Source organism: Aureobasidium namibiae (assembly GCF_000721765.1).
Source record: "Aureobasidium namibiae CBS 147.97 unplaced genomic scaffold scaffold_1, whole genome shotgun sequence".
NCBI lineage: Eukaryota > Fungi > Ascomycota > Dothideomycetes > Dothideales > Saccotheciaceae > Aureobasidium > Aureobasidium namibiae.
The window spans coordinates 1,755,311-1,768,206 of record NW_013581208.1 but is presented as its reverse complement, the minus strand read 5'-3'; the positions used below and the strand labels follow the sequence as shown (position 1 = coordinate 1,768,206).

The 12,896-nt window shown below is 52.5% G+C and overlaps 6 protein-coding genes across 6 annotated transcripts; 1 reads left to right on the top strand and 5 right to left on the bottom strand.

The window, feature by feature from the left end:
- Positions 1–124: 124 nt before the first annotated feature.
- On the top strand, positions 125–949 carry M436DRAFT_34961 (uncharacterized protein; the record flags this gene model as incomplete). The annotated part of the gene is made up of 1 exon (XM_013576134.1): positions 125–949. The coding sequence occupies one exon, from the start codon at positions 125–127 to the stop codon at positions 947–949; it is 825 nt and encodes a 274-aa protein (XP_013431588.1).
- Positions 950–1,135: 186 nt separating this feature from the next.
- Positions 1,136–2,950, bottom strand: M436DRAFT_36125 (uncharacterized protein; the record flags this gene model as incomplete). The annotated part of the gene is made up of 3 exons (XM_013576335.1): positions 1,136–2,704; positions 2,757–2,800; positions 2,857–2,950. 3 exons carry the CDS (start codon positions 2,948–2,950, stop codon positions 1,136–1,138), a joined length of 1,707 nt encoding a protein of 568 aa, XP_013431789.1.
- A 685-nt stretch (positions 2,951–3,635) lies between these two features.
- M436DRAFT_37154 (uncharacterized protein) lies at positions 3,636–6,566 on the bottom strand (the record flags this gene model as incomplete). The annotated part of the gene is made up of 4 exons (XM_013576538.1): positions 3,636–3,737; positions 4,905–5,229; positions 5,311–5,375; positions 5,541–6,566. The coding sequence occupies 4 exons, from the start codon at positions 6,564–6,566 to the stop codon at positions 3,636–3,638; spliced, it is 1,518 nt and encodes a 505-aa protein (XP_013431992.1).
- A 2,037-nt stretch (positions 6,567–8,603) lies between these two features.
- On the bottom strand, positions 8,604–10,058 carry M436DRAFT_59941 (uncharacterized protein; the record flags this gene model as incomplete). Its single annotated transcript, XM_013576667.1, has 1 exon — positions 8,604–10,058. The coding sequence occupies one exon, from the start codon at positions 10,056–10,058 to the stop codon at positions 8,604–8,606; it is 1,455 nt and encodes a 484-aa protein (XP_013432121.1).
- Positions 10,059–10,520: 462 nt separating this feature from the next.
- Positions 10,521–11,120, bottom strand: M436DRAFT_77856 (uncharacterized protein; the record flags this gene model as incomplete). Its single annotated transcript, XM_013576975.1, has 1 exon — positions 10,521–11,120. One exon carries the CDS (start codon positions 11,118–11,120, stop codon positions 10,521–10,523), a length of 600 nt encoding a protein of 199 aa, XP_013432429.1.
- Positions 11,121–11,486: 366 nt separating this feature from the next.
- On the bottom strand, positions 11,487–12,615 carry M436DRAFT_69147 (uncharacterized protein; the record flags this gene model as incomplete). Its single annotated transcript, XM_013576816.1, has 2 exons — positions 11,487–12,409; positions 12,468–12,615. The coding sequence occupies 2 exons, from the start codon at positions 12,613–12,615 to the stop codon at positions 11,487–11,489; spliced, it is 1,071 nt and encodes a 356-aa protein (XP_013432270.1).
- Positions 12,616–12,896: the final 281 nt, after the last annotated feature.

Here is a 12,896-nt window from a genome sequence, read left to right as displayed (position 1 = left end):
AAATTTGTCGCGGGGCGCTTCGCACCCAACCACCTCACCCCACTCTGTTCTTGCACTTAGCAACACCTGCTTTGCCCTCCTCTTTTACTTCACTCCAACCTCTCTCAACATCAACAAAGTGGGCATGTCAGCGGAAACTGCAGCCACAAAGCGCCAATATGCGGCCGTGGACATCGGCCCGGGTGACGGGTCTTCAGCTTCGGACGGCGCATCCCGCGCCGCTCCAAAACAAAAGACTACTGCTGCAACCAAAAAAGCGACTGCGAAAAAGGCACACACAGTAGACAAGCTATACAACGACAGCATCAAGAAAAATGAAGCCGCCATCAAAACTCTCGATGGCAGAGTCCTAAAGATGGGCCCCGACAGCCGCGCAATCACGACAGACTCATACGCGAAAATGTCTCTCGGACACCTGAAGCCCGTCAAAGAGCTGGACGAAATGGACGGAGGTCTAGTGCCTGCATTCAATCTGATGCTCTATGTGGCCGACGCATCCCATACCGATTGCGATGCCACTCCAAAAATGTCTGGTTACGGTGACAGCGGAGCTCCTTTTGGCCTTCTGGACATGCAACTTCTAGACCTGATTGAGAAGAGACATGCGCAATCACCGGCAACGCGACAAGATCAACTGCCTAGCGTGCTAGAGCAATGGCGAAGACCCGATTCTGGTGTATTAGTATTGGAATACGAATGGCTGATCGAACAACACGACACAGAGAGGAAAAGACAAAAGCTAGGGCGGGAACAAGACAGAAGAGAGAAGAGGCATGAAAGGAGAGTAACCGTCGATGATTGGGTTGCTGTTGCGTTACAGGAACTTGAAGAGGAGAGAGACTACCTTGAGGAAAACGGTATTACCAAGTATTTCCCCAAAAGCATTGAAAGATTGACCGAATTGATGGGGTCTGGGAATTCGACTGCCAGTGCTGCTCCTGCTGAATAAGAAAAAATGTGTTGCCCAATCCTCGATATCTCAAAAGAAAGTTCGCAAAAAGTTGATAAGAGAAGACTTTCAGCAGTAGACGATGATACAGCCTCTCACGTGTGTTTTTGATCAAACTTGCCCGACATCATCAACAAAAATGCCGACGTCTATGTGTACGAGCACATCGAATGCGAGAAACCGTCTTCACATGCGAGTCTCATCCCTCTTACTTCCTCCAACCGATGAACCGTAAAGCTCGTTGATAGTAGCAGCGTCCATCTCGACCGGATCCATCGTCAGTCCATGCTTGCCTGGCGCCCAGACCTCAGAAGGCAGAGATGATGCAGAAGATACCGTGTCACACATTTCTACGAGGTGAGGGAGCGACTTTTCATCATCGTCAAATGTGGTTGAGCTTGTTTTTCGTCGTCGGAACGAGGCCCAACACGCTCCCGCGAGGAGCAGCAATGCCGCAACGACACCAACAACTATACCGGCTATAGCTCCTGTAGACGGGCCATGACTATGGTCGGCAGTTACGGTGTTGCCATTGCCCGAAGCAGAATCATTACGGTGGAAAGCCTTCAGTTTCGACGCCCAAGTCGAATCCCAAGACGGAGCCTTGATCATGGGCGAAACCGAGGTGTCATTAGCAGAGATCGTTGCCAGAGACATGTCTGACAAATCTGGTCCAGGTGCCTGAGCAAGCATCAATTTTCCAGTCTGCCAGTTCTGAGCCATGAAAGCTCCCTGAAGGAATGCACGGCCGAGATGGAACCTGCCGTCAGGCGATTGGTATGGTGAGCATGGAAAGTACTGTGTTGAGGCGTCAACGAGTGGCCACTCCAGGGTAAGATTCAGGAGAGCAAACGGCAGATATATCGTGTTTGTAGATTCTCCTGACTGGAAGTCGAAAGAGAGATACGAGGGCGAGGTTATTATATCCTGATAAGCTGGCGCCGATGTGTTCCAAATATAGAGGCCAAGAGTCTCGTTGAAATCAACTGGAAGATGCTCCGTAACCGCATCACACGTCTCCTGGGGTAGATAGAAATATGGCACACCTGGGTTTGGATATGCTTTGATGCTGCTGGCTCCACTAATCTGCAAGAGTCTGCGCACTGGCAATTGTGAATCCTTCGGGAATGGAGAATCTCCACTGGCAACACCCAGACCAATGTCGGTCAGGTCGAACACGTCCGTGTCTGAAACTATTGGGGATGTGAGGCATCGAGACTTGTCATATCCCCCAAGGACGAGACTGCCGGGCACTGGAACTGAATTCGAAGCCGAACCGATGTGAAGACCATAGAAGGGGGCAGAAATGGCGTCTTGTATATACGCTGAGGCTAGGGTTGTGTTTAGTGAGACATTGCTACCATTCACAGAAGTGTACTCGATGTGCTGTTCCGCGCCAGAGAGCGAGAAGAATCCCGTGTTAAGCGTATACCACGCACTTTCTGAGGCGAAGTTGACGTTGATGTCTTGATCGATGGCATTGGCGATGAAGTCGAGATAGGGATTGCCATCTCCGGGACCTTCCAGTGTTATTCTATCGCTGATGTAGCTTACTTGGCCAGAGATGTTCAGAGGATGAAGAGACGAGTCCCACGTCGAGGCATCAAATGCAGTACTGTTCATCCATGACCACGAACCCTCCAATCCAGTCCATAGAGTTGATTGTGATTGTGGGCAAGCGCTACTCGGATCGGAGCAAGCATCTGAGTGAACAATCAAATTGGTTTTTGTCAACGATGGAAGTAGCGTGATATTCTTGAAATTGATAGTTAGCACTCCATCTGCAATCAACAGTTGCTACACATACTTGTTGTGGCCATGAGACTGTTTGGACCAGAGCATTCCAAGGACCTATCCGTCGTCAGTTGACCCGATCATGGAAAATCGTCTTCTTTGGGGGCCCTCACCATCAGGACCAACAGTCGTGTTGAAGTTGAGTGACCTCGGAACATTCGCAGAAGCTCCAACGAAGAATATGCCAATCAACAGGACGTGAGACATTTAGTGCTAGGAAACCTGATTGGCTGTGGATAACAGGCTGCGAAGGCAGACTGCGAAGACTGGATGAGAGCAGCCTGAGAGAGTGCTGGGAAGACCTCATCAATTATATATCATCGAGACGCAGAACCTTACACTCGAGCAACCCAGCATACTGTTTCGACCAGTGCACTGTGTGATAGGAGTCGCAGACATATTAACAGACGACTTGCGACTCTGATCGCGTCGGTGATGTTCGTCCCTCAGCGCGTCTCTAAGCGCCTGGGTTCTTGTATGTGCTATTAGCCGTCACCTCTACGCGCCGGCACTATCTGCCGATTCTGAAACAGTTGATGAACACCGAGAGACGGGAGCATGGACGATTGATGCAGTGAAAAGAACAAAACACTTCAAGAGACCGTCTTGCTTGGTGCACGGAAAGAACCTCGGGTCAACAAAGCCCGAGCGTCGCATCGCACCTTACATTTCGACCTTAGAAGTTGTGAAACAACAAGACAATGGAGCAGAAGTTCAGAGGTCGGACTGTCGTTTTATACAAAGGGAGTCTAGTATGTCTAGACTATAGAATAGGTAAATGGTATATACAAAAGATAGGAAATAGTAAAAAGGAAATAAAAAAGTGGGTGATGGAGAATAATTATTGCAGCGCCTCAAAACGTCATGTCTTTTGTAAGATCATTGAAATTCCTTACAGAAGGAAAGCGGCGAAAGCTGCGACACCAGCCAGACCAGCGGCGCCGACCTTGTTGGCGGCACCAGTGTACTGAGAAGGCGAGTAGGTAGAGGTGGCCTTGCTGCCAGAGCCGGTTCCGACCATTCCAGTTCCGGTAGGACCAACAGACATCATGGTGCTGTTGGTGATAACAAAGGGAGCGGAGGTAGGAGCGACGGGGGCAGGGGCAGAAACGGCAGGGGCCGAGTTCTCGGGGACACCGGCAGCGGGGCTGGTGTACTCGATAGGGGTCCATGCCGAAGAGATAACGCTGGTGACACTGTAGGCAGTGGGGATCACAGAAGTCTGGACGACAGTGGACTTTGCGGGGCAGTTTTCGACGCCCTCGGCGCAGCTAGTCACAGTGACGACGGCAGTGCTGTAGTAGAACATGGTCGAAGGAATGGTGACAGGGGCCGAGGTGGTCTCGGGGCTGACGGGAGACGATCCAGCGGGCGAAGAAGCAACGGGACCGGCAGGGGAAGAACCAGTGGCCGAAGAAGCAACGGGACCGGCGGGCGAAGAGCCAGCGGGCGAAGAAGCCGCAGGCACAGATGAGATACGGGACCAAACGCTGGAAACGGTGATGGCAGTAGGGAAGACAGTGGTGGAAACCATTGTGGAACGGGCTGGGCAGTTTGTAACTTCAGCGCCGCAGCTGACGACGGTAACCTGCTTGGTGCTGTAGAGAGTGACGGTCGAGGGAACGGCAACGTGACCCTCAACAGATGCGGGAGTGCTCTGGACAGGGCTGACGGGAGAAGACTGAGGGATAACGGCAGTGTGGGTCACAACGGCCGAGACGGTGCTCTTGACAGTGACCTGGGTAGTCATAACAGAGGGAGCGGTCAGGACAGTGGTCTTGCCAGAGGCGCTGACAGTCTCACCAGCGTTGCAGGTAGTGACGGTGGACTTGACGACGTCGGTAACGTAGACGGTGCTCTCGAGCGAGGTAGAAGTCTGCGAGGGGACGGCGTTGTTTCCACCAGCGGGAGCGGTGATAGTGTGAACCTTAACAGCTGTGACGGTGCTCTTAACGGTGACAGCAGTGGTCATGACGGAAGGAGCAGTCAGAACAGTGGTCTTGCCAGAAGCGCCGACAGTCTGGCCGGCAGGACAAGTTGTGATGGTAGTCTTGACGACATCAGTAACGTAAACAGTGCTCTCGGTCGAGGTAGCAACGGAAACGGCGCCAGTCTGAGCATCAGCAGTGGAAGAGCTGCCGTTGTTGTAAGGACCGGTAACGAAGGCACCACCAGTGGAAACAGCGCCGCCAGTGGACAAAGCACCACCGGTGGACAGAATGACAGATGAAGCACCGGTGGTCTGAACAGCGGAGGTGGCGTTGGTGGAAGGAACGCTGATGGTGGGCTTGAGGCTGGCGGGGATGCTGGTAACCTTGAAGTTGTCCTTGTTCTGGCAAAGCATGTACAAGTGGTTGCAGGCAGCCTTGTCAGCGGTGGTGCTGGTCAAGCAGGTGTCAAGGGTAGTGGCGCAAGAGTTGCCACACGAGGCATCCTGACGGTCGCACTCAGCAAGGGTGTTGTTACCGGCCTGGCAAGTCTTTCTTCTGCCAGCACAGTCCAGGGGCTGGTAGTCAACAAGGCTGGTAGCGAGGTTTCCGAGACAAGCGTTGTAAACACCCTGGCACTGAGCAGAGGTCGAAGAGTTAGTGCTGCTGCTGCCGCAAGAGTCGAGAAGCTGCGAGCAGGTGTTCTTGCAGTCAGCGTTCAACTTCTGGCACTCGTTGTCGGCGATCAAGGAACCAGGAGCATGGCAGGAAGTGTATCTCTCGATGCAGTTGATGTTGGCAGCGGCTTGCTCGGCCTCAACACTTGCTCCAAGGCAGTTCTCGTAGCGCTTTTGGCAACCAGGCTTGACAGATGCGTCACCGCTTGAGAGACAGACATCGTTCATGCGAGAGCACTCAGTCTTGCATACAGCAGTGGAAGCAGAGCAGTTGTTGGAAGCGTCACCAGACAGGAAGCAGGTAGTGGCGTCCTTGACACAGTCGATGGTTGAGATAGGAGAGACCTCGTAGGCTCCGAGGCATTGGTTGTAGTGGGTCGAGCAAGCAGACAGGATGCTAGAGGAGTTGCCGCCGCTAGTGCACGTGTCCATAGAACGAGAGCAGGTGGTCTTGCAGATAGCGTTCTGGGCATCACACTCAGCGTCGGTGTACTTGCCGGAAGTGTAGCAGGCCTCAGTGCGAGAGACACAGTCGACGGTGGAGGGCACAAGCTTGGAGCTGCCGAGGCATGATTCGTACTGAGAATCACAGTTGCCAACAACGCTGGGGTCACCGCTGCTTCCACAGGCAGATCTGGCTCTGGTGCATTGGTTCTTGCACTGAGCGTTCATGTCGTCGCAGAGCTGGTCGTCCTTGCCGTCGAGGTAGCACTGCTCGACATCGGCAACACAGTTGATGGTGGAGGTGGTGGAGTTGGTACCCGAGGTGCAGTCAGAGTAGAATGACAGGCAGCCTGCCTTTACGCTCTCGTCACCGCTTGCCTGGCAAGTAGTTGCGAGGTAAGAGCATTGAGACTTGCAGGTAGCGAGGTCAGAGTCTTGAGCATTGTCGCCGGTAGTGGCGTTGAGGTACGAGGATTCGCTGTTGGAGACACAGCTCGAAGTCAGAGTGGGAAGGTTCTTGGCTCCAAGACAGCTCGAGTACCAAGACAAAGCGGTGGCGTTGTGAGCAGAGTCTCCGCTTCCAGAGAGAATGTCGTAACCTCTAGCGCAGAAGTCTTTGCATTGAGCGTTGACAACCTGAGCGTCCTGGTCAGACGAGCCGTTCTGGATGGTAGCGTAGACCTCGGAAACACAGTGAACATCGCTGGTAGTGGTCTGACCGAAGAGGCAGTTCTCATATGATTGCTGGCACTGTGAGTCATCACCGCTGGTCATGCATGCATCCTTGAGGACACCACAGGTCTGTTTGCAGGTAGCAGTCTGGGCAGCAGCGGTGTTGTCGGCAGCGTTGTCGAGGTAGGTTTGCTCTCCTTGGGCGAGACAAGACGAAGCAGGGGCAGTAGCGTTGTTCGAACCCAGGCAGGCGCTGTAGCTCTGTTGGCAAGCTTGGCTGGGACCGTTCTTCTGGCACAAATCAAGGATCGCTGAGCATGCGTTCTTGCAATCGGCAATCTTGGAATCACAAGCGTTGGTCAGGTCGTGGGAGGCAGACTCGTAGCAGGGGATGACTTGGGCCAAGCAGGAGCTCTGCATGGTGCTAGTAGATCCAATACAGCTGTCGAAACGCGAGTCGCAAACATCCTTCGAGGTTGCGCTGGAGTAGCAGTTGCTTCGGCTGGTTGAGCACTTGTCAGAGCAAGTAGCAGCCTCGGACGAGCAGACATTGTCGTTTGAAAGGTTGAAGTCGTAGCAAGAAGTGTACGCGGAGACACAGTCTGTGGTAACGTTGTGTGCAACGGCGACCGTTGCAAGGCCAACGAGGGCCGGGATGAAGGATCTCATAACGAGTGTGAGCCGAAGAGTCGGCAAAAGTTAGTGTTAACGAAAGAAAGCCCGTAAGAAGAACGGGAAGAGATGTTCGAAAACAGAAAGAGGGAAGAAGACGAGGAATAGATCAGAGCTGTCAGAGTAGCAGGGACGTCGCGTATTTACATATGGGCGAGCATGATCTACAGCCAATTCGCCCAAGGAACCGTACCTGCGCTAGCATTGGACGGATCCGCGTGGAAACATAATTAGACCCGTATCCTCACACCTCTGACGCATGTACCTCAGGAATTGACTTTGGCCCAGATAGGGCCGCCGTGGGCCGAAGGCGGCCATCAAATTTACCCATGATCATGCGAAGCTCCAAAGGATTCGTCTCGCAGCGGTGGCTTATGTGGGGTGTGAAAATTTTGTCTCAACTTGAGACGTCGGCGCCTGAGTCCAGGTACTTCTTGACAACCAAAGCTCATGTCAGGAACATGCCTGTATCTTGAAATTGAGAAGTGTCCGTTGATGAACACAAATTTCATGCCCTCCATAGACCAATTCAACATGAGTCGAGTTCGACTGCATCCCACATCGTTCGCGATGTACCTGACGATCAGTTGGCGCAGGGTTCCGTCGTGCCGTGTGTAGATTGGCCTTCACGAAACCCTAACAATTTTTAGCGACGCATCGTGCCGCAAATTTGGAGTTGACCCGCACTAGCACTTGGCGCCTCGTGTTGATCGGCCGCGGATTAAGATGGAAGGAGACATAGAGTGGCCTCGAATTGGTTCTGCGTCCTTGTCAGGGATCTGGTGAATTGCGATAAACAGATGTAGAATACTTGAGTAGATGATGTCGTCGAAAGAAGACGTTGTCTCAAGCTGCACTCCACGATCGCAACTGTCCAACGAGGAGGGCACGTTGAAACGTGGAAGCAGGCGAGAGCGTTGAGCCGGCTTGGCCGAGGCGGTGACGACCGACAACGTTCTTACCAAGAAAAAACATCACACTTTTCCCAGCCTCGAGACCGCGCACTGGGTCGCGTTGAGCTGGTTATTGAAAACTCTCTGCGCTATTACTAAATAAAGAGCTTGATCGCGATGTTATACGATGTGCTTATTTGCTGGCATTATTATCTCCGCTGCGGCCAACAATCATCGGCGTCATCTCTCCCTTGCATGCTTGCTTGTCCTGTCCAACCTCATTCTACCACACTTTGGCCCATGACATCGTCGAGATCCATCGCTATCAACGAATGCACTCTGTTTGAGCTCCGCGCAGTCCTTCTCCTCAACCTCTCCACGACCTCTCCACAAGTGACTTGTCCCGCAGGGATGTGCAAGATAACCACACTCTCTAGGGTGAAGCGGTGGTAGTCTGACTGCTTCCCTTGTGCGGTTGCAGTAGGTGTCTTCCTTCCTTCAGAGAACCGCTTTCTCTCTCCATCATCTTTCTGTCCCGCGTCTCTCAATTGCCGTCTTCAGGATATCCCAGCACTCAAGGAAGGACGTCCGGATCAGCATTTGCAGAGAATAGCATTGGTTCAGGCACCTTGCCAAGGTGCTTGTTGCGACCATTCGTGTACACTACCCATTTTCTCGGCTCTCCAAGACCGATAGACTCCCATGCATCTTCATCTGCCTGGACAATAGCGGACAAGTCGAGTAATTCGGCTGAGATCTCATCGCCAGAACCACACCATTCATCAATGTGCTGGATTGAAGCTCTGCGTGGTTCGGAGTTGATGATCCGATCGATGTTGCGTGTGAGCGTACTAAGTTCGAACCTCTTCAGGCGACGGGCTCTAGCAAGCCATTGGAGTACGACGCTCCATCTCAGCTCACTCTTGATGGCGATACTCGAAAGCTTGATTGTCTCGAGCGTTGCGAAACACATGTGAAGGCAAAAGTCGAACACAATGGAGTCATAGAAGCCACCAATATGGCATTCCACCAGCGTCATGTCCTTGAGACGTAATGCCCATGGCCAATACGTCTGGCAGAACAGTCCGAAGAAAATGCTTCTAGGCCCGTGCCACATGTTGATTCCGCTCATCACCAGAGTCTCGCGCTTGAAATCGCAAACCACGCCAACGTCACTAGAATCTGGTGGCATTGCAACCTTCATGCTGAACGAAGTGAGGGTCGACACTCTAGCGACATATTGGCCGACTCCACTTGCGAACGCGAGCGCATCTAACCCCATAAGATGAGGTCTCTGAGTTCCCACCAATTCCAGGTCGAATCCACCGATCTTCAGACTAACTTCGTCACGTTCTGCGATATGGCGTAGCATCGAAAAGACTGCGTCCCTTTCTTGCGGGAAGTGGTGAGCTGTAGGTCGAGACAACAGCTCTTTCATGCCAAAGCTGGCGGGATTACGATCGGTCAGACCCAGGATAGTGGGCTTGCCGTGTACCTTGAGAGCAGACAGTGCTTTGTAGACAAACGAGTAGAAATCATCATAAGTCAAGCGCTCGTCTACAACGACCAGGAGCTCTTCTCCGATCTCCCGGAAGGGAAAGGTGGTATCGAGAATGAGTTTGTCGACAAATTTGCCGAAACAAGGGTGAGCGGTAACCTCGAGCAAGGCCTTGAGACTTCGAACGGTGATGGCATGGCGACGGCATCTAACGAAGTGATCGATGAAGCTGTCAGTCGCGGCCCCCTCAAGCTTCTTGCAAGTCGAACGAAGAGCAATGACTTCTTGAGGGCCGACAAGAGAGACAACATGTTCTAGGACCTCGACGGCGAGATCTAACATGTTTGCGTTGCGTTGGCAAATGTCGGGTGATTGGTTCGTGTACGATGCGTGCTGGCGGTGCGCAAGGGTGGAAGAGTCGGCCAGAAGCTCGTTAGCAGTAGCGCGCTGAGCTCTGATACAGCGTAGAGAAGTTTCGTTGTGGTCAGACGAAAGATCTGTCGACGCCATCGTCTCCGTGAGACGATCCATCGTAGGTTGGTGGGCACAAGACAGGCCCAAAGGCTAGATGTGCAGGACAAGGAACGACGGCGCGCTGAGCAAGGTTAGTTTGTATAGATACGCGTCATCCAGGTGCTCAAAACATACGGACTCTAGGTACTGACAGAGATCTTAGAGAGCGCTGTCGTGAGTCGAATGTTGATCGCAGAGTGTGACGAGCAGGAAGCGCGCCTAAAAAAGACGCACACGCAAGATCAGTTCGCGTATAGAAGAAAGCGATGGAAGAAGAGTGTTATGAAGGATGCAGAAAGAGGGTGATGATAGATGAACGCAGAGTGTTGCAAGAAGCATCTGTTTGATGTCGAGTCCACGCTCAATAACCTCCTATCTGTCACCTCGACGACCAGAACAACAATCAATGCTTGCCACGCTTCATGGACACCCCCCATGTCCGAATACAATCTTTGTTTCGCTGCGAGTCTGCCCACCTGCCTATTCTTCTGCATCCACAACCAATGCCTGGAACTCTTCAAGAAACCCTCTACCATACGTAGGTAACTCATCAAAACCAAACCTCTTCACCAACCCCGGCAGTTTCTTCTCACTCCCAAGGACATCCTCGAACCTCGACTTCTCATCCATAGTCTTGTATCTATCCCAATAGGTATAGGCCTCCAAGACTTTACGGTCCAGATTGACCACCCAAGCCCACTCCATGAAAACCTCATCGTTCAGAAACTCCATATCCCATAGATGGATCTTCATCTCTGGTGGCACAAGCGACAATGTCCAGTATCTTGGCTCCAGTATCGCGAGACAGCGATTCAATGGCAGGAAGAGGGACAAAGCTTTTTGTTTCGATTTGCTTGCGCTGGATTCGGCGAAGTAGGCGTTTCGTTGCTCCTCGCTGACGTTAATGATACGAGTGTCGCTGTCGTCGAGGACCTTTTGGAGATCTGCGATGTTGATAGCATCGAGGAGGAAGTAAAGGGCTGTCAGGCCTTGACCGTCTGGGTGGCCGTCCCATTGACCGTATTGGATGATCCGGTATTTGCCTCTGTAATAGACGAGGGTGAGGTTGCGAGTACCCATGCTTCTGTTCAAATTGCGTAATGGTGGAGGTAGAGATGATTGTGAGAAGTCGAGAGGGCGTCCACAGGCGTGTATATATATATCGTTATGTATTGTGATGTAATGATGCGGCACGCAAAACTGACCAGGCTGCAATCGCGTTGATCGTTACACAAGACATACCTTGTTGTCCAACCCCAAAGACGCACGATAACCCATTGGCACATATTCAGTGAGAGCTTGGATAACGATGGAATGGCTTGGAAGAAATTGGAATTGAAATCATGATTTTGATCGAGTAAATGCTAAGACCAGAATGAGCTACAGAAAATTGTGGGAATATGTGCATGATAAATGGAAAGAAAAAAGACAAGACAGCTCCAGAGCTTAAGCCTTGATGTAAGGGATACCAGTAAGCTTGTAGCCTCTCTCGCTCAGCTGTGGGGGCTGGCGAGGCTTCCATGTGTTGTGAGGGTCGGGCTTGCCGTTGCGCTGGGGCTCCAAGAAGGCCTTGATGAATGGCTGAAGAGCCATGGGCCAGTGGCTGTGACCGTGCTGCTCCTCGAACAATTCCTTCTTGCGAATCAGATCCTCCTGAGTTGCTGTCGAAACGGGGAGCATGCAGACGTAGACAACGAATCTGTCAGTGTTCTTCTTGGGCGAGGCGTTGTAGTGAGGAGTTCTTGAATCCCACAGGACAAGGTCACCGGGCTCAGCGTCAACCTTGACCCATTCGTGGCCTCTGTCAGCCAACCACTTCAGACCGGTCTCCTTGAAGAGGTACATTTCGTTGGTCCATCTGAAGTCGCGAGGCTCGTTTCTGAAAACGTTGTGGTACTCCTCGCTGACCTTGTGACCGCCCTTGAGAACCAGAAGACCACCGTCCTCGGGGCCGTTGGGCAAGAGGTTGACAAAGCCTTGAACGCAACGCAGACCGCCACGCTCAGGGTCTTGATCTTGGTGAGGCCATGCACCATTAGCGGGCAGATCCTGACGGTTGGCGAGGGAGACGTTGACGGCATCGAATGAGCAGATGAGATCGGGGTCCTGGTAGAGGTGTGCAAAGGCGTCGATAACTGCTGGCTCGGAGCGAACTCCCCATGTGAAAGATTCGTGAGTAGCACCGTATGCTTGGAGGAGACCCTTTTGGTGGATGATGGGCAGGCACTCTTCGCGGATGGTCGAAGGGTCATCACGCTTGTAGCCGAGGCCGAAGCCCTCGAGCCAATCCTTGATGTCGTCGGCGTACTTGAGAGCCTTCTCCTTCTCGAGGACTCCCTTGACTACACAGTATCCATCGCGGGCAAGGTCTAAGACAGAAAAGTCAGTACAGGTCATGGCAGAAATGCGACAAGATCAAGAACGTACCGTCACGCCAATCGCCATAGTGGACCGACTCGTCAAGGACGTTCAGAACAGGAGTGTCGTGAACAACGCAAGGAGGAATAGCGTGAATAGTCTTGGAGTCGAGCTCAGGTTCCACGTTGAACTCGCGGACGTTGGCGGTCTGGGTCATAGTAGCGGTGGCCATGTTGATGTTGACTGCTGAGAGGCCGAGATGTTGTTTGATGTTTGATGATCAGATTGAATCTGGAGAATAGAACTGTCTTTTTCTGAGACTATCTCGCTGCTCTTATTATAATCAATGGCGGTCAGGCGGTGGAGGTCCGTTGCCTTGCAGAGAGTCGCCCGAGCTCAGCCGATGTCCTCGCCGAGGGGTGCTGGGGGATCTGCTCCGCTCGGTGACTGGGGCCCCGGATTGTGGCCCGAAGGTTGGTGATCGAGAACCGTCTTGAT